Here is a 21,628-nt window from a genome sequence, read left to right on the forward strand (position 1 = left end):
GTGGGAACCCATCCCGCCTTAGGGATTAAACTGAAGGCGGGAGCCTACCCCGCACTTCGGTGAGGAGAGAGCCGACACTGAGAAACGCAGAGACCGGCAGGAGTGGAGGTCGGGAGCCCCGTCTGACTATGGGCGGGGCCAGCCAAAGGAGGCGATCGGAGCCTTGCGGGCTCCATTTTTCGCCTTTCCCCATAGCAGAAGAAAGGAGAAGGTGACCCGGAAGCCAGCCAGAGGAGGACAGGCCACCGTGTGCCGGTGGGGGCCCCATGGGTCTTACTGCCAGATCGGGGGAGTCAACCATGTGCTCCAGTGAGTGGAGCTCATACCAGGTACCAGGTATTGTGGTGCCCGTGCTTGGAGCCGGCCTGAAGGAGTCCCGAGGGAGAGCAGTCCCTGTCCAGCAGACCCCGGTGAGTGGGTGCTGGATTTCCAGTAGTTCTGGTGCCCGTTGCACCAGAGGAAGACCTCGGTGAGAGGGGCCTCATATTGGGCACAGTTGGTGCCAGAGCAAAGCCCGTTTCCTCAGCTGTGCCGCAGTCGCAGGCAGCTGCAACGTGTGGCGCATTCTATGTTCATTTTCTCTTCTGGGCAATCCGATTTTAGAGTCATGTGGGGGCTCTGGAGGCAAGGCAATGCCAAGGCTCATTTCCACAGATGCCCCGCCGGACAGTGGGCAGCTGCAATGTTTGGGGGCATTTTGTTTTCCTGATAGGACAGGGGTGAGTTGCACCCCACGCCCCAGCACACTTTGCTTGCTGCATTGGCAGCCAGAGGGCTAATTGGAAGCCCTGGAGTAAGCCCTGACTTTCTGGACAGAGGGCATTGGAACCCCAATTGGCCTGGGGTACAGGTTTAATGTTGGTGGAGCGCATAGCCATAATGTGATGCCACGCTCATCATGTGCATATGCCTATGATAATTCATACTTATGAGGTTTTAAGCCTACAGATATTGCTATGAGGTCTATGCGTAATGTGATTTATGCGTAATGTGATGCCTAATTTGATGTCTACTTCACAATGTGATTTATGCCCACTGTTATTGCCTCAAGGTGGTACCTATTGCGTAATGTGTTTATGCATGTGAGGTTATTGCATAACGTGTTTATGCTGGTGAGGCCTAATGCGTAATGTATTTATGCTAATGAGGTTTGGGCCTAATGTGCTTATGCCTAAAGTCATGTTATGATATTTTAGGATGGTGTCTAATGCTAATGTGATAATGCTTAGGTCATTATGGTACCAGTAGATACTGGTTGTGTTTTATATGTACTACCTGCATTCTGATGGTTCTGACCGTGGCCCGATTGGACTGGTCCTGTATATAAACCCCTGTGAATATTGCCTAGTGTCAGTTGGCACAGTGTAAATGTGTGATTATGTTTCTAATGTGTTTATGAAAATTCAAAGGCTTCTTTTATATAACCTTGAGTGGAGTTTCTTTTTGTGGTGTGCCTATTGTGTTGCTGCTGTGTGTGTGTTGCGTAAACGTTTTACACATTGCCTCTGGGATCCAAGCTTCCAAGGGGGTGAGCAGGGGTTATCTTCAGCGTATAACTCCCTTGCCCTGACTAGAGTGGTGGTTTCTGCCTGGCTTAGGTGCAAGCCCTAGCCAACTAGAAATCCCATTTCTAACAACCTCAGAGAAAGAATATGAAGAGGAACGTATGCTTAACTGAATATATACAAGGTGATTCTATGTAACGTCTGACGCAAGTTGATATCTTTAGCTATTGAGTTTGAAACATGTATGTAAGTGACCAGGATTCAGGTAATCCCTCTGAAATGTGGGAATTGTCCTCTTTTCGTACAGTGCTCTGATACTTCCAGGTCATGTTTACGTTATAGAAAACTCTCAAATAAATAAAAATAACTTTAACAAAATGGTTCTTAACATGATATAATTTGCAAGAGTGCTGTGAATAACGATTACCAGTAAAATTATGTAATTTTTGCCTAGCATAATAAACAACATAGTGCGAGAATTATGGGTTTTACAAATGTTATGTGAGGGCAGGGGTGTGCATGAAAATCATCGCATGCGTTATCCCGTTGTGGACTAAAAGGACATAAGATACCAGCGCATGCAGCCATGACACACATCCAGTTTTACTGTTTCTGCTTGAACCAAGAATCTCATGAGAAATGTATGTAAAGGTATTGAAAATAAACAAAAGTCACATATGACACAAATAGCCCAATAATCAGGGATTTTGCAGAACACACTTGCAACATTTAGAACAGCCTTTATTTGAATGCGACCTTCCCCTCCGGTATTTATAGATGCTGGGTATTTCAAAAATTCTAGAATTCCAGAATGCAGGAATACTGAGGTATTCCAAGAGGGAGCATGCGATGCCCATAAAATAGGGGGGATTACAACAATATTCGTTGTCATCACAACATAATCCCTCAGTAAATGTTCATTTTCTGACAGTTTTCTAAACAGGAATTTTAACAACATTTAGCTGGTGAAATTTCTATGTGGTAAATTTCAATTCAGGCAGTATCTCCTGTTATCAGGTGAATTAAGAATTACGCCCCAGTATGCTCCATACATTTTTCACATGTTTGAAACCTGGGCCTAATTTGGGCACATTACCCCTGCAGAGTTGTATGTCACTCTATCACCTATCACTACATTTTCAAGGGAAGCATTACCGTTATACTGTAGATTCAAGATTTCATGTATGTCGATATTTCGTCCATGTTAATGTGACCGCCACCCAAAGATTATGTGATCCAGCCACCCTGATACATATAAAGCAATCACTTTACACCAACACCATAGACATTTCATGAGCTGTATGCCACAGTATACTAACCCCAAAACCAAGGGCCAGATTCAAAAAGACAACTGTGCTTCAGTGGCATAGCCAAACGTTGTGCCTCTCTTGGAGGTCACTGCTTATGCCGCCCGGTGGGTGCATGTAAGACTGGGGGGGGGGGTGCTGGCAAGTCCTGTGACAGCCGCCCGCACGGCCACATGTAAGAGCGGGGATGGGGGAGGCCGCCGCCCCCAAAACTCGTGCCCCCCCTCGTCCCTCCCCTACTACGCCACTGCTGTGCTTCATGCAAGCATATTACCCCATAACAATGTGATATCACGTAGAGGAAAATCCAATGCAAGTGTTGGTGAGTGGACATGTCGAAGAGTGGTTTGCCTTCAAAGTTTGTGGCCACATGTACAGGTATGAGTTTATAAGTATTCTAAACCTTTCCTCCGATCCCTTCTGCCCTGAAATTCGTGATTTTACCACATTCAGAACAGGAGCAAATGCTTCTCTATGGTAAACGGAAAACCGTCAACAGCACCTAATAATAATCCCAAAAATTGGGAATTTTAAAAAACAAATATCAACATTAATACATTTATTATCTCAATACACTCCCTAAAATCTTCCAAATATATATTAAGGGACGACAATACATTAGCTTTCTCAAAACTAACATATATTAAAACATGTATAAATAGTGCTAACTGATACTTAACTGGCAAGGAGCCGCAATGAAAAGAGGTAGAAGGCTGCTGGGTTTGGATTTATAGCTACAGCAATGGTTCTAATTCTATAATTTTAAGTATGGTTAAAAGTTTGCTTTAAAGTGCTGCATGGAACAGCGATTAAAGATTAATGCATACTGCTAGCCTCTGGTCTTGAAATGAGATTGCACTCACTCACTGGCATTTCAACATGCATAATTCTACAGTGAACACAGTTACGAATATGAGAAATGCCTACACAGAAACCAAAAAATGAATTCACAAAACTTTTCCATAACTATCCTTATACAACAACGAATGTCACAGGTTTCCAGCCATAACATTCGAATTTTTCTTGAATTCACGGAATCAGTAAATCTACGTCTGTACGAGCTTGTCTACTGCAACTGAAGATTTACTCATTCTTTGCTAAACCGTGCTCCAAGAGTCATCTGCAAGACGAACAACATTTCCAGAATTGATTACTGATTAAATAAACAATTGGAAAATACATTTCCAGCAGCTCCAAAGGTAAATGTATCCCTTAGAAAGGTGTTAGTTTGAATATCCTCCCATGGACTTCTTTGATGGACAAATCAGCATAAATAGCAAAACACAAAATACTAAGATATTTTGGCGTCTCCCTGATTAGGTTTTATTTCCAAATAATGAATGAAAGCAAAGAAGAAAGCTGTTGAGGAATATTCAGGAATGTTAGTCTCCTAGATGTGGGGAGGGCTAAGACATTTGACTCCTTTTTGCATGTTTATTCAAGCCTCGTTAGGAAATTAATGCAACACTATTCGGTGTGACCATGACTGGCCAACCTGTGTAATTTATCTTTAGAGCAGGTGTAGGTTTAAAGGATGCTAATGGAATCATGGTTGAAACCTTTGTTGAATAAATCTCTTTGAGCCTTGCTGATCCTTCCCTGTGCCCATTGGGCTTTAATCAGGGATCCAGGTGATAAGTGAGAGAAAGAGGCAGATCTGATGCCAATAACAGAAGACATCAAAGAAAAATTATTCAGAAGGCAATATATTATTTTGAACTATGGGAAGTGTTCCCAGCTTTCCACAAACTTGACCACCAGATTCTTTTCAGTGTATAACCACTTTAAGTATGAGTTTGATGTACAAAACACTGGCCGCATATTGTGATCAGTATTGCTGCAACTGTTTGAATTGTGTGGACTGACATATTCACTGATAGGTTGGTTCACAAAATTCCCATTCTGAATGGGTTGCAATCTGTGTTACCTCATAAATATTACTAGTAAGGTCACACATAGATTCTTATTTTGATTGGATGCTATCACAGGGATTGTGGCCAGGAGACCACCATCTCTATGATTGAACCTAAATTTAAAAAAAAAAATATATATATTTTTTTTTCAATGCCTCACGTTTTCCTTAAAGGAATTTTTTTTTTACTTTACTGGTCCACTGAACTACTGCCCACTCTCCAACAAACTTTTTTTTAATTCACAAAGGGGAGGTCGTCCCTTAAGGTCCCTTTCCTTTTTGCGAATGCTTTACCAGATTAACTCGAGAGTCGATAATATAAGGTAAATGTGCTTGTACTGAATATGAAAATAAAGCTATATTTATATTGTCGCCTCGGAGCCTATAACCGTGCTATGGACTTAGCCCACCCGAGGCAGTGCTGGATAACTTTTTTTGGCTCCCATGTGCCTGTTAAGTCCAATTCAACTTGGAGCTATGTCAAGTCATTGAATTTTAACACATTCTTAATTTATGGATTTGTTAAGTCACTTCAAATATTATGAAATTGAATTAGCATAATATTAAACATGTCAAAAAAGTCAAAAAAAGTTTATTGTATAATTAATTAAAATCTTTACAATCTTCCCATAATAAAAATGACTGTACAGTGTTGGCTGATGCACGTTAGAGCGGCGTGCATGGCTGATGCACGTTAGAGCGGCGTGCATCAAACTAGGACTTCCTGAATTGTTCTTATCCCCCGACAGTATAACCAAAAAAGACATAAGCTGGATCAAGCATAGTTATCGGAACATGTTAGAAGTGGAGCGGGAAAACCTGGAGTTAGAAAAACCTTGTGTCAAAGCCAACTACCTGTTGAAAACATCACTGAACATGGAACCATACCTAAAAATTGTCACAAAGCCGTTTCATCGCTACTGCTGGTTAGGTTCCGGTTTAATTTGATACATCTAACTCTGGGGGATTATCCCTCTTGGGGAAAACCAGAATTGGTAAAACCACATGCCTGCGATAATTTTTCGCAACAAGACTCCTTGCACTTCGTAATGTTCTGCGACTTTTATTCTGAGCCGCGTAATAAATTTTTAACCCCCATGCTGAGAGAGAAAGGCTTTGTTCAAGTTAGGCCGGCCCTAATGTACCTACAAATGCTCAGGAGTACACAAGATATTTATAGCGTGGCGAGGTCTTTGGTGGCCGCCGCCAGGCTAAGAAATAGAAGGGGCGTACATGTAAGCTAACTGTGATTGTATATATTAAATTGATATTAATGTCTTTTTATCACCGATGAGATTGTACACGGATTTTAACTTTTGTACCTGTAGGGATTTTAGTTAAATCCATTTTTTAATGTGATATAGAGTGTCTTAAAAACTGTTTTAAACGTTTTAAATCATGTTAAAATGTTTTTATTGTCTTTTATGATTTTAATTTATCGAATAAAGTGTTTTGACTGACTGACTGTACAGAAACAATTAATATCGAGCAACATTAAAGTTACCCATTCATTTTACGGCTAGCATCCAAAAATATTATAAATTCCACTGTTAAAATTTGGATCTTGGCTGGCTCCTGCCATCTAAATGGGCTCTTAATCGGCTTTAGATTCAGTCCATGTGTGCCGTAGAAGACCCTTAAGGAGCTGGCCTGGGGGGGCTTTCTCCTCTATATTCCTCCTGCTCAGCTTGCTCTAAGCGTTTTCTTACCTCTGCCAGGAATTTTACTCCCCGGCAGGCCAGAATTATGGAGGAACCTCCCAGCCAGCTTATCACCGCCTGTCTGTATGTACGAATTTTCAGTTCATTAAAAATGGGCTTCAAGTACCGTCTCCTCAGGACCATGACTGCTGGACATGTACATAAAAAGTGGGATAAGGATTCTGTTTTGTATCCACATAGATGGCATTGCTCCATTTGATGGTTATGTTTCCAGGATGACAATAGATCTTTTGAAACTGTCCCATCCGATAGTCTATGTAGTTCTTTTTTAAGTGCCCGCTAAAGTGAGATAATAAATATGCTTGCGGTTTAAGTAATTTAAAGGAGATAATGATGGTCCACCCATGCCGGCATTTAGAGATTATGTATTTGTCCTCCAGGAAGGATTTCCTTTTTGCTGCCTCGTTGACTGTTCTACTAATACCTGCTTTGTCTGCCCTGATTTCCCATACTGTTTCTAATTCAAGCTCTGTCAGACAGGTTTTCAAATACCTTCCCCAGGAGCCCGGTGTTTCACTGTCCACCGGATGTTTGATTTCTTCCCAGCACAGACTGCCCATGGTCTCTGGGTCGGCGAGCGAAATGTTTGGCAGAGCTTCACAAAGCCACTCATGCTCCGGAATTTCTGGTTTTGATGGCCAAATTCGAGTCGCACTTGCGAATGGGAGGCAGATTTTGGCAGGTTGAAAACGTCCTTGTATATCTTTGTCTGCAGGTCATTTAGTAGATCTGCTTCCTTGCCGCACCAGGTGACTAAGCCGTAGGACAGGGTAGGCAGAATTTGAGCGGCCATAACCTATTATATTTGTGTCGCCTATCCAGTCTCGTAGCTGTGCTAGGATGCATGCTGCGTAAAGTTTAGCCTCAACATAGATTAAGGATATCAACCTGTAATTTGTAGGGTTGCGATGTTCTCCCTGTTTAAATATCGGGTGGATTATATTCCCTTTCCAAGAGACGGGGACATCTGCCTGTACGTATATATGATTGAAAAGAGGTGTTAAGGTCTCTGACCAGAAGTCTGGGTCATTCTTAAAAAGCGCGTTGGGCAGCCCATTTGGACCTGCTGCTCCTTCTGTCTTCAATTTTAATATTATGGCCCTCAATTGTTTTTTAGTGATTAGTGGATTTAATTCTTTGCCCCCATTCTCTTGTTCCCAGTCTTCAATTTCTTTGTTATCCATACTCGTGTTTCTATTTCTTTTCCCCACTTCTGGCTCCATCATCCGGGGACCTTCGTTAGTGCCTGGGTCTGTGTTACAGTACAGGTTTTGCACATGTTGGACCCACATTTCTTCTCCAATCCCTGCCTCGTGTTGGAGGCTAGCTCCTTTATTTAGATCATTTATAATGCACCAGAAGTCCCTACTATTTGGCAGTTTTCCCTCACACAATAATTTGTTCCATATGGTTTCCTTGTGTGTAGTCTTGGCAACCCTCAACATCTTCCTGTAAACACTGCTTGCTTCCTTTAGTTTGCTTTTGTTTGAAATTTTCCCCATTCTTTTTGCCTGTGCCTGTAATCTGACCTCACTTGCGACCCTTCTTTTTTGTGCTCTTAGGTCTGTGTTAAACCAAGGCTCCTTCCTGATATTTAAACTTCTTCGATTCTCCGACGCTGCTGGAAATTTATGATTAAGGTCCAGGGTCAGCTGCTCCCAGTTGGTTATGCGATCTTCCTCTAACTGAGGCCCTAAATTAGTCATGTAATCCTTTGCTGTGTCCTGGATACTTTTCATCCCCCCCCCACGCCATTTTAGCTTTTTTAGGTTGAACTTTTCGGTGTGTTGTATAAGAGAGTTAATTCTTTGTGCCAAGGTGAGCGAGATGTTCATTCTCGTTATTTGGGGGAAGTGATAGCTTTCTATGTGTTGATTAATTGGAAATGTTTCAATACTGGGGAGTAACTCCTTACTTCTGATTGTGTAGTCTATTGTTGAGTGAGCCTTGCCACTCAAGTATGTACCGGCTGCTGGTATGTGGCCCTTTATTTTACCGTTCAAAATTAACAATCCCAAGTCTCCCAATATAGTTGTTATTTTTTGACCACCACAGGTCGCTTTCATCTTCCCTTCAACCTGGTTTTTAACTATGAGGTTGCAGTTGAAGTCTCCTGAGATAAACATTGGGCATTGCACATAAGATCTTTGCATCGCTTTTATCAAGGACAATAAATTTTAATAGTTTTCTTTCTGGGTCTTCCTCTCTGGGTGGAGGTAAACATTAATCACTGGAAGTTGCCACGTTTGGGTCTCTGGTGGGGACTTAACACTAATTCTGATCACTTGGGCCCAGTTAACCCCACGTCCAGTTCTTCTGTGACCCAATCGTATTTTTGCACTACGAATGTTGATAGTCCACCTCGCGGATGCCCAAAAGGTGAAAATCTTTCAGCAAAGATGTGATATTCTTTAGACCCTGCGATTGAAGTGGGCGTCAATTTCCATGTTTCCTGGATCAGAATTATATCTTGTTGCTGAAAGTATGCTAGGGTTTCATGGTCCTGTGCCATTTCTTGAAAACCATGGACATTCCAAGAACAAAACGAGACGCAATGCAGCCTTTTTTTCTTCTGGATTTGGTTCCGCTTCTCTGCTGCCATGGGGAAATTAGGGTCTTCGTTAGGTATGTTTTTTACTCAGTGCCTTTTTACCCATGACCAATCCATCCTGTCCAGCATTCGATGTCCAGTGTGTTGCGTGCTTACTAATGTGTTGACCCTGTTCACATTGATTGTGGATGCTGGTGTGGAGGCACGGGCACCTCGCACGCATGTGCTCTAGCTTTTCCCATCTTTATTTTTCTTTATTGGATTTCTTAGACTATCTAATAGGGGATAGGGATACCTTGGACGTTTATGTAGCAATAAAGTAATTCCCCATGCTCCGAATCGTGATCTTACGGAGTATATCTTGTCCACCAGGTCCTTTGTAGCCCAGGTTGTCACGGATTCCTCAGTGTCCGGTGTTTGTATTCTTTGTTCGAATTCAATGGATATCAAATCCTGGGAGGTTATCCCTTTGAGTTCAGGGATTTCCTTGAACAATTTTAACAGGTTCCCTCGATTAAGGATATCCTGCCTTCCTTTTGTGGGATATTCGGGCACAAATGTCAATTTTGATTCAAATGCCTCTGTATGGTAAGGATGGTCTTCGGGCAATTCTGTAGGATCTTCTTTAGAGGCTGAAAAATTGTGAGTTGTAAAAAAATTGTGCTTTGCAAGAGATTCTTGTAACTCTCGAATTTCGTTAACCTCCTCATTTTTTCCTTCTGTTATATCCAAAGATCTTCTTTTGATTGTCCTTGATTGTTCGAGGGCTGCATCCCTGAGGGGTAACGTGCATTTCGGTCCTTACCAGCTATTGTGATTTTCAAGGGATTTAACTCGATTACGTTTTCTGATGTTATTTTTTCCCAGTAAGTTTTATTTATTTTATCTTCCTGTATTCTGGATGTGTACTGTACATTACTACCCTTTGTTCCCTGTAAGATATCCTCTGCCGTTGCGCTTTCTTGACGCATATTATCCACCGGGACGAGTGTCTCTGTCGTTTGAAATGATCCTGCATGACCTGCGCTTTTCATGGGCTCAATTTTATCATGTCGCATTATGTGTCTGTTTTTTTATTCAGGTGCTTTTGCCCGTCGCTGATCGTCATCTGCGGGGGAGAGTTGAATTGTTTTGTTTTTTTGAGGTGGGGGGGTGATAGTTACTCCAGAGACCGGGCTTCCTTCCGTTGGTATTGTGGCTGGAGTATGCTTACGTGGTGGTACATTAAGTCCTGCCACTCCACCTGGTGGCGTTTTCTGTGATTAACTTTTTCTTTCATGGGGAGTATTCGTTTTAAATATTGGGAAAATGTTTCCTCGATCTCTACTTTGTTGCTTTTTATACTTGAGCCTAGCCTTCCTTGCCCTTTTTCTTTGCCTCTTTGTTGGTTTTACATTGGTAGAGGACTTGTTGGTGGACTGAGTTGCTTCCATTACATTAACTATTATTTCTGGTTGTTCTTCCACTAACACTTGTTCTTGGTTGTCTGTTACGTTACTTCTTGGAATTGTTATTACATTACTGCTTTTTGAAATTGCCAGCACGTCCCGATTATATTGCGTTTCCTTATTCTGTTTGCTGAGACGGGTTAATTCTACCTCCCCAAGGATGTCTTTTAAAATGTGCGGAAGACTTACTAACTTCTCGATTATGCTCCCGCAGCCACAATTAGACTGTTGTATGTCATTGTGCGTATGAGGCTCCGGTTTCCCCCTGTTGGTTAAAAGGGACGAAAGTGAGTCCAACTTATCATTTATGCCTGAGATATGGCCAGCGATTAGGTTTATGAGGTCTGCTTGGACCTCCATTTTGTCATATTGATAATTCAACACCCTTATCGCTTGATCTAGGGTGCCTAGCAAGGACTGGCTCCATTGGATGGGTGGCTGTTGTTTTTGGAACTTTCGCAAATCCTCTGACTCAAGGTCTGTCGTACTCACAGAAGAAATTTTTATAGGTGCTGAAAGGTTAGAACTATTCGATTTGGTTGGAATACTTCCGCTGTAATCCAGTACTAGCCATTGTTGGTCTTTGTTTGCCAAGGGGCTACATGGAGTGGAAACCACCATTCCCAGACTGTTCTGTTGAGCGTTATTACCAGTTGCTGCAGGTGAGGCTTTCCCTTGAGGATCATTATCCTTAGTTATTGTTTCAAAGGTTTCTAAAAATTTAGATAGGAAGAGTGATTTTAGCCATGGTTCCTCTTCTTGTAAGAGCGGCATGGAAGAATTACTGAGTTTTAAAATTTCCTCCGTTGCTTCCTTTGTGGGTGCCTTTCCTCTGTTACAATCTCTGCGGGTTTTGTGCTTCTGATTGAGTTCATAGGATTTGATTTTAGCAAGGGGTCCTCTATACTTTCCTTAATTTCTGTGCTTCATGTTGATTCCTTGCGTTTGAAGAAGTTTTAAGTTGGTGCACTTGGACTGTAACTATTACCGAGTTATTCTGACTTAGGGATGTGTTATTCTGTTCTGTAGGGGTTGGGTCCCTGTTTGGGTATTATTGATTTTAGTCGCGCCTTTGGCCAGAGGAACCAGTGAATTGACTGGAACAATGGGACCTGGCAATTTGCAGGCCTCGGCTGTCGGTGCGTAGATCGCCGCCATTGGATCCTTTAAATAGAAGAATTTATATAGTCCGGTTTTCCGTCTTGGACTCAACAATGTTGTTTCGGTAGTCAGTGCTGAGACCAACCTCTCTCTAGGACTTGGCGGCTCCCCTCTTTGGATTGACAGAGAGCCTTCCTCGGGCGCTTTTTTAGTTTTTTTTGTATTTGTTTTTTGCTTAGCACCACTTGACGAATTTTCCCAGATCTCATTTCCAGTTTTATTCCAATTATATTCCTTAATGCTCCCTTAGTCAAGCATGTACTTCTGGCTGTGAAATTATGATGGTCTTTTTGCTCACTGTGAGCCAGATGTAGGTCGGTCGGTAACGGCCGAAAATCGGTATTTTCGGCCGTTACCGACCGGTATATGGGTGACAGGTATGTAGGGGGCATTATTTTAACGAATCGGTAAAATTACCGAATCGGTAATTTTACCGATTTGGTAAAATAAAAAATCGGTAAATTTACCAATTCTGAAGCACCGAGATGTAGGTGGGACTCTTCAGAGTCCCAGAGGCCTTACAGAATCGGTATTTTACCATCAAATCCAATTTGATGGTAAAATACCGATTCCGGTGTGCATGCACATGTGTGCATGCACACCTATGCCATGTGACAGGCAGACCTGCCCTTAGGGCATGTATGCCTGCCACATGGCACCCGAGCCTGTTTTGGGGGTGCCAGAGGGTGTCAAAGTGACACCCCCTGCACCCTTGTGCAAACCGGTATATACCGATTCGGTAATGCCCATTCATTCCTATGGGCTTCAAAGCCAATAGGAATGAATAGGCATTACCGATTCAGTATTTACCGAATCGGTAAATACCAAATTCTTCAGAATCGGTATTCCAGCACATCTGGAATACCTACATATCCACCCCTTAGATTTACCGATTTTTAATTACCGAATCGATAAAATTCGGTAATTAAAAATCGGTAAATCTATTTTACCTACATCTGGGCCTGTGTCTTTAATGAAGGAACTGGAACTGAGAGACAGGATCGGCAGTGGGGTGCTCTTCTAATCCGGTTTAACTTATTTGCTCACACTGATAACAATGAGGAAGGAGAAATCCCAAAAGTTGGATAGCTGGGGGGTGCGCTTCTAATACAGCTTTTTTGGCTTTTTAGCTTTTAGCTCACACCCTTAGAATGTGGTTAAGGGAAGTAAGGTTGAGTTCGATTAGTTCGATATGCTGCTCGTGACTCAAAAAAAAGAGTAACCACGGTACTCTGGCCGCACCGAAAAGGCGAAAGAATTATTACCCGCAGAAAAAAAAAAAGATTACTCACTGAATCTCGCCACTCCAACTTGTATCACCCACTGCCGCTACTGAAGCCCCATGCTGATTTTATAGCTCCCGCGGCTCCTTACTGCCGCTGCCCCCCCCGACGCGGGGGATCCTTCCGCCCACTGGGTTGGGCTTGGGCTTAGGCTAGGGCTGCGGTGGGCTTGGCTGGATCTCCTGGGCTCCTGGGCTCCACACGACTCGCGGTTCCTCTCTGCCACTCCCCAGCCGCTGCTGCTGCTACTGCTGCTACTGGTTCCCGCCGCCCGCCGCCGTGCTGCGTGGCTGGGCAGGGCTGGGCTTGGCAGGGCTGGGCTAGGTCTTTCCGCGGCACCTCGCGGCTCCTTGCTGCTGACGTCGCTGACGCTGCCGCCCCTACTGCGTTGCGCCGGGCTCGTCTCCCCACACGGAGCACTGAGCACCGAACTGGAAGCTGGAAGCGGGCGGGCGGGCAGGCGGACAGGATCACCAGCGGACGCTCCTGCTCCAGTTGCTCCGGCTGCTCCTCTGACTCACGGCCTCGACACCTAGCCACAGCACAATGCGTCGGGTCAGACGGGCCAAACGCGGCGTGCAGCACTCCACACGCTGCACGCCGCTTCGGCTTCGGCTTCCGGCTTTTCCACGTATATTAAACATGTTGTGGATGAACTTTCATGTGGATTTGAGATGCCTTTTCATATTTATTCTGATGAGTATTTTTTAATGCCAGCCAAAACAAGCACATACACAGGGCCTCATTTATGAAGAGTGAAGCATCGCTGCATGAAAACAGCGATGCGTCACTTTCCACTGCGCCCTCCTTGCGACACGAATGATGCGTCATATTTACAGTATGATGCATCATGGCGCAAGGAGTTACAGATAAGTCAGTATTTCTGACGTATCTGTATAGCGCAAAAGTGATGCATTGCTGGAGTGTGTCACAAAAGTGACGCAACTCCAGCAATGTGTCCTTTCACATGGGACAAGCCCCATGTGAAAGGGCCTGCTTCAGTCTTACGCCTGCTATGAGGCAGGCATAAGAAATTGAGGCATTTGTGTCCTAGAAGTGGCGCAGTGAAAGCTTATAGATTTCACTGCGTCACTTCTATGACACTTTCTTGCGTCAGAACGCCCCCCTGTATACATTATACCTGGCGTAGGTATAATGTAGCACAGGGGTTTACAAAGTGACGCATCTACCTAGATGAGTCACTTTGTAAATATGGTGCAACAAGGCATATTTTTTGTATGCTGCTGGTGCGTCACAAAAAGTGACGCACCGGCAGCGTAAAAGTGACGCATGGCCTCATAAATGAGGCCCACAGTTCCTATCTTCATGTTTCCAGAGGATTGTGATATTTGAAATGCATGGGCTGCAGTTGAAAACCAATCTGCCCACCTAAATAGCCACTGCTGCTCAAATAATAGGAAACACATGATTAGTGCACATTGTCAGAAAACTCCTAAGGCAAAAGATTTCAACAGAATGTCTACGCAAGGACAGCTGTAGAAAAACTAACCTATTTGAATAGTGTTAGTATGCGTAGGAAAATGATTTCACCAGGGCTTCTCATTTGAATTTTCATTCTGATGACATACTAAGTAAATTTAGTTAACAGAGATAGAGAGTTCAAACCATGTGCTGAGACATCACAAGTCCGACATAATAATATACTTTAAGGAAACAATTTAAAAAATACAAGATACAGCACTTCCACCCTAGAAAGGCGAGTTCATTTATTTCCTGCTCAATACCAGTGCATGCTGTCTTTTTATTTCCACCAATATTGCCTGCATGTACCTCAGATCATATTCAGTGTCAGGACATGAGTATTCACACAGGCTAGTTCATAACATTAAACTTTTAAGAAAACAAAATATTTTGAAAGCAATGGCATGATGTCACACATCTTTCATTATTACATATAATTTGTACGAAATACTGTGACAATATTAGGGCGAGCAGAATTTGCCCAACATTAAGAAATGGCGGGATTTGTTGTGCCTCACTGCCATCAAGAAGGGGTGATCACAATTGAATTCATCTTTGTGCATGAGAACTCTCTCTCTTGCCATGTCTGGCTCCTCAAGACCCTCCTCGCTGATTCCCAGAGTAGCTTCGTGGATGGCTTGAGACAAAGCCGCCCCTTTGGTCTCGATCATGCCAGAAAAATCAGCCACCTCTTCGTTGAAGATATCACACAACCCCATGGAGGTCAGTATTGGCTTCAGGTCATACCTCTTAGCCAATTTAAATTTGGGAAGGGACACTTTCACTTTAGTGTTGGCCATCGTGCTCGGATTAGTCCAGTGAACAAACTTCTCGTAGGTGAGATCCTTTTCAAGCTGGTGGAAAATGATAAGAAGAAAAATGTTTAATATGCAGAGAGCATCACAGGACTGATTGCTAAAAGGGTACTTTTGGGTGGAGATAAAGTCTTGTTACAACAGAGAACCCCCATGCACTGCTTTACTTTTTAAATTATGACTATTGTGTTTTTGCAAACCATGCACTTTTAACATAAAGCCTATGAGATAATATGTAACTCCTACATCTAGTAAACCTCAAGGTTTTTTGTCACACTTCCGGGAGCTAATTTATATGCCCATTGTGCCACTGGTGCGTCACTTTTTTTGAAGCACCGGTGGTGCAGTGTGCCGCCCTGCATGGCTTTTCAACATCTTGTAATTATGGCCCCCTTTCATGCATTACGCAACATCCATTGAACCTGACGCATTCATAGATTTACAAGGTTTTGTAAACTTGGAAATACGTCAGATCCCTATGCCTCCCGACGGATGGTGTAAAGGAGGAGCGACAAGGAGAAATACTTTGGGGCATATTACCAACAACTAGCGATAATTTTTGTCTCTAACTTGTTTAGAGACAAAAATTATCGCCGCACATCGGCGATTTTTATCGCAGATAAACCTTGCTATTAGCAAGGTTTATCGCAAATGCGATAAAAAACGGCCGCAATGCATGAATATCGCTGAAAAGTCAGCGATATTCATGCATTATCGAGCAAATGCTCTTAGCCATGTTATCCACCTCCCATTGGATAACATGGTGAAGAACTGCTCAGGGCAGGTGTTAGCTTTTGGAGATATTCGCGCTTAGCGTGAATATCTCCAAAAGTTGGTAATAGGAGATAGCGATGTTAGCGACTGTTTCCAGTCGCTAACATCTTGGCACGCCCACTTTGCATGTCATTAGTGATAAATATCACTGACATGCAAAGCGGGGCCCAAGATGGTCGCTATCTCCTATTAGCTGTCACTAACTGGTGTTAGCGACAGCTTGGTAATAGGGAGATAATTTTATCTCCGCTTTCTTGGCTTTTAAAGCCAAAAAAGCGGAGATAAACCCCTTGATAATATACCCCTTTGTTTCTCTTTGTTTTTATTTTTTCTATGTCTGTTTCAGAGTGCAGCCCACATAGAAAGAGGATGACACCTTCCTGCACAAAAACAGTCACCCCTACAAAGCAGACACCCTTGCACCATGGCGCTGGTGTGCCTGCATAGGCGCATGGCAGCCAATTGTGCGCCAGCACAGGGAAAAGGACAGGAGCGCCTGTATCTTGTAGATACTGCACATTTGTGCCCTTTTCTTTTGATGAACGGCAGCGCAGCGGGAAGGCTTGCATCAATAATAGCTGCAGGATCCAGCTGGATCCCCCTCTTTCCCTGCACGGCTCACAGTTAGAAGCCCAATATCAAAACATGAAGGGAGGAATACCAGAAACATCATTACTGACTCTCCGCTTCCCGTTATATTTCTCAGGTGAGATGAAAATCAGGGTATAAGTGTCTAGTTTTCACTATAGAACAAGCGGTCAGTAGTTGTCCGCCTGTAACACACTGATCCACCCACAGCCAAATCTTGTTAGACACAGTTGTCAAGAAACATAGGTTAAGAGGCAGTTATTTTTAACAACAGGCCCACTCCTCTGGAGCATCCACCTCCATATCTTACCTCAATCACTGATTGCCATAATCTTTGCAGGCATGCAAGGGTGCCTGCGTTGGCGCTAGGTAACCCATTGTGCTCCAGCCCTGGAGAAAGGACAGGAATGAGGCGTACTGTAATCAATACGGCGCATTCCTGCCCTTTCCTAGGGATGGATGACACTACAACGCATGCTTTCACTCCGCATGCCATTACGACGCAACTTTCACAACGCAAGTCGTTACAACGACTTGCGTTGGGGGGCACTGGATAGTGGAATAGTTTAATTGACTATTCCAACTCCAGTCCCCGTGGATAGTAGGGAAGGTGTTGGATAGTAATTAAACTATTCCCTATCCTAGAGCGCCCTCCAGCGCAAGTCGTTGTAATGACTTGCGTTGTAATAGTTGCGTCGTAATGGTAGTGCGGAGTAAAAGTTGCGTTGTAGAGGATGTTTCCCCTTTCCTAGTAATGCAGCGCAGCAAGGTAACTTACTGTGCTGCGTTGCCTTACTTTTACATAAGTATGGCCCTTCGAGCCATATTTAGAATTTGGTGGGAAGCATATCTTAAACTCTTAATAAAGTCCTAGGAGTCTTATTTGCTGCCTTCAGTTTCAGTGGGGCCCAAACAGCAATCAATGACACACAACGTTTGAAATTGACTATGAGATTATTTTATCACCATGTTCTGAGGCTCTTAGATACTACTGCTTTTTACCTATATACGTTTATGTGAATCATTCATAAATGTAACATCTCAGCTTCCATTAAGTAAGCTACGGTTATTTAGCTGTCATCTGAAGACACAAACCTATTTCTTAAATCAGTATAAGCTATGGTCTATTTAAATAAAATGCAGACAGATATTGAAAGGAGAAAAATATTTTCTTTTTACTGAGCAAGTAATACCCTGACAAATGCACCTCGACAGGCATCAATGTAGTTACGGAACTGCTGATAAATGAAAATAAGACAACTTAAAATTCAAAACTTTGTCATTATGTGGGCTTTTATACTGCACTGTGAGACGTTATTAAAATGTATAATTATTATGGGTACCCGAGGTTGGAGGGATGAGAAGGATACTGTAAACTGTGGATGATTCTCAGGCAACTTATATGTGTTGAATTAAGATTAAACAATGACGTTAATGTACACATTATGAAGAACTCTAGCCCTGCAAAGAATGAAGCAGCACTGTGACTAGCAGATCCCAATCCTGCATGCCCTCATTATCTTTTTATCACTCTACACTCTGTCGATGTGGGTCACCTCCGCCAGTGACCACTCTCTCACATCACCACACCCGGACTAAGTAGCCAGTGTATTGCAATGTGCTTCTTTGCAACAAGTAGCCAGACTTCCACAAGACTATCATTCAAGTATATTTAGTAGGTGCTGGTGCAAACCCAGTATGCATTGTTTCGAGAAGAAACCTATTAAATAAAGCACAACATCTTTCACTCGTTCTGACACTGGTTACCGGTCCTTAATAACAGCTGTACAGGTCTAGTTCATGTGTAATAAGCAACGGCGGTCCATGTAGGTAAGCGTGGTGGGGCGGGGAGAGGGAAGTTGACAGACGAGCAAATTAAATAAATAAAAAGTTCCTATTCCGTCGTCTGTCAACCCTCCTCCCCCCCAGCCTTCACCGGCCCACCTCACTTACCTGCACGAACCGCTTCTGGTAATAAGTCGAATTTACTACCTTTGTTCCTCGGGCAGCAATCAGTGTGGGTCAGATAAGTCTTATGCATAACTACAGGAGTAAAGTACTTTCTATGCAAAGACCTGAACAATGTGAGCCAAGATAGGGCATTACCTGTAGTCTCTATAGGGTAGGCAAAGCCCTTTGCTATTTTTCAGGTGTCCCACAGCATTCTCCCTATTTAGCCTTAATGTTTACTACCATAGATTGGATTGATGGTCTCTACAGAGAACAGCTGCAGATATCAGTAGCCCATTCTGTGACAATAACACAAGTTATATCAAAGTAGTGGAGTCCTGTGGCCTAGGAAGGAACTGCTTCCAAGTAACTTGGGAAGCCCTGGATAGTCTAACATAAAACAAAGGGGCATATTATCAAGGGGGTTTATCTCCCCTTTTTTGGCTTTAAAAGCCAAGAGAGCGGAGATAAAATGATCTCCCTATTACCTAGCTGTCGCTAACACCAGTTAGCGACAGCTAGTAGGAGATAGCGACCATCTTGGGCCCCACTTTGCATTTCAGTGATATTTATCACTAATGATATGCAAAGTGGGCGTGCCAAGATGTTAGCGACTGGAAACAGTCGCTAACATCGCTATCTCCTATTACCAACTTTTGGAGATATTCGCGCTAAGCACGAATATCTCCAAAAGCTAACACCTGCACTGAGCAGTTCTTAGCCATGTTATCCAATGGGAGGTGGATAACATGGCTAAGAGCATTAGCTCGGTAATGCATGAATATCGCGGACTTTTCAGCGATATTCATGCATTGCGGCCGTTTTTTATCGCATTTGCGATAAACCTTGGTAATACCAAGGTTTATAAGCGATAAAAATCGCCGCAGCTTAGCGGTAACATTTTATCTCTAACCAAGCAATAGCGATAATTATCGCTATTGCTTGGTAATATGCCCCAAAGTGTCCTATCTGCACCCCAATCTATGTCCTAGCCTCAAATGCGTCAAAATCATTCCCATTAACATCTCCTATTGTCCGACATCCATTTGTTCTGCATGTTGTATTGGTTTCCTCGAGCCTCAACTTAAGAACACTTTGACAACCTGGGCCCCAGAGTGGAGCACCAGGAAAAGATAGAGCTCTCATCAGCTCTGTATTAAGCCCCCATTCCTGGATCAGAGACATTTGTTACACTTGGGAGTAGATATAGTAATGCAGATAGCAACAAAAGTTACTGCACTGCATTGTGTGAAAGGAAGAGAGCAGAACGTCGCCCTGTCTACTAAGACACTGAAGTTCTAATATCGACCTGCACATATATCGACTCCACTATTTCAACTGAGACCATATCGCAAGGTAGGTAGATGTGGAGCCCAAACAATAAATCTATACTACTCTAAATATGCTTACATTTATGATATAGTGATAGTTGGCATGTGTTGGACCCGGCCTCGTGGCGTGGTTCGCCTCCGTCCCTCCACACCCTGTGAGCGCAGGCCTGTACCCCGATTCCCCTGCGCAGCCTCCCCATTAGTGTAGCCTGCACCCCGAGCCTGGTCGTCCTACTCCCGTTAAGCCCCGATCCCCCTAGAACCTCGACCAGGCCTGCCTTACCCGCTCCACGCCCGGCTCCGAGCGCCTAACCATGCATGCCCCACAAGGCCCGGACGCCATCTTCCCTTCCCGGCATCCCTGTCTTCCTGGGCCTAGCGTGACCCCGGCCCCAGCGAAACCCAGACTCCAAAGGCGCGCCAGTCCCGGATGGGGGGTAAAGGGCTCCCCGAGTGAGGAGTTTCTATGGCACCTCCAGCCTCCCCCGTGGGGCTGGTACCTTTCACACCTTTGGCCCTCCCCTGTGGGCCAGTTTCGATCACACCTCTGGCCTCCCCGAGGGCTGGCTCCAGACCCGCTGGGCGTCTGGGAATTCCCGGACCCACCCTTCAAAGGGATCAAAGAGCCAACCGCCGGACCTCGCCAACGGCCAGCCCCCCGGGCAGGAGACCTCTGCCTGCGAGGGTCCGGAGATCAAAGAGTCAGAGGACTATAACTGGGCCCGGCCGACAGCTAGCGGGCAGTTGTATCTTGGACCTGAAGCCCTGCTGATGTGATTGCGGCTGACCCTAAGACGAACTCATCTTGAACCTCTGAGCCCTGCTGACGCTGTCGCGGCTCCTACTTCGCCTCAAGGAACTGAACCACCTGAGCCCTGCTGACGCTGTCGCGGCTCGATCTCTCCAAGACCACCGGAGCCCTGCTGACGCTGTCGCGGCTCGACCTCTAAGACCACCAGAGCCCTGCTGACGCTGTCGCGGCTCCCCACGAACTTCTCCATATCGAGCCCTGCTGACCTCGTCGCGGCTCGAGGAGTACTCTGGTCCGGCTGGACCATCGAGACCACCATCACGACCGAGCCGACTCTACGGAGGTGAAGCAGCAGTACGACCACCATCCCGTACCCCCCGGCTCGAGGATTGAGAGCTGTGCGTAGGGTACGCCTCGTACTGAACCAGAGACTAAAGACTGTCCCGCTTCCCCTTTCACGAATCCTCAAAGACTTTGTGGTCCCTCGATCACTGTGTACATAAGAGTGCTTTCGTCATTTATTGCTTATATAAAGAACTTGTTACTAGAATCCAACGGTGTGGTGTCTGTTCGTAGTGTGGTGTTAGCTCCGTGTGTACGATCCTAGACTCGAAGTCCTCCCCGGTGAAGGACCTCACAATCAAGACTCGGCAAGTTCTGTGGAAGAGGTGGGTCTTGGGGTGACTGGGTGAGCACAACCTGGCCCTCTGAGATCGCCCCTTCCAACATTGGTGGCAGCGTCGCGATAAGAACCTACGTCTAGGGATCGTACAGCACTGACACACTACCCGAACGAAGAGCAACCATGAGCATCACAAACGACGAAACCACCTTCCAAATGGAGCTGCTGAAGGACTATTCGCACCGTGAGCTCAAGCAATTCTGCAAAGATCTCCATATCCCGTCAACGGGATTAAACACCAAAGAGGACTTTCAACAAGCTCTAACAGCCTGGGTGGAGACCGGAGCACAACCTCCAGCACCGACAGAAGCCGATGGAGGGGGAGCACCCCTAATCGAAACCCACGCCCCAGAGCAAGAAAGAGCAG

The 21,628-nt window shown here is 44.4% G+C and overlaps 1 protein-coding gene across 2 annotated transcripts in view; it reads right to left on the reverse strand.

The window, feature by feature from the left end:
* Positions 1-14,590: 14,590 nt before the first annotated feature.
* SERPINB5 (serpin family B member 5) overlaps positions 14,591-21,628 on the reverse strand; it is a 142,618-nt gene continuing 135,580 nt past the window's right edge. For both annotated transcript variants that reach the window (XM_078687912.1, XM_078687911.1), the window contains one exon: positions 14,591-15,224. In XM_078687912.1, the coding sequence (XP_078544038.1) occupies positions 14,832-15,224 (393 nt within the window). In that variant the 3' untranslated portion in view covers positions 14,591-14,831. The remainder of the gene's footprint in view (positions 15,225-21,628) is intronic.

The sequence above is a fragment of the Lissotriton helveticus genome, chromosome 4_1 (genome assembly GCF_964261635.1).
Source record: "Lissotriton helveticus chromosome 4_1, aLisHel1.1, whole genome shotgun sequence".
Classification (NCBI taxonomy): Eukaryota; Metazoa; Chordata; class Amphibia; order Caudata; family Salamandridae; genus Lissotriton; species Lissotriton helveticus.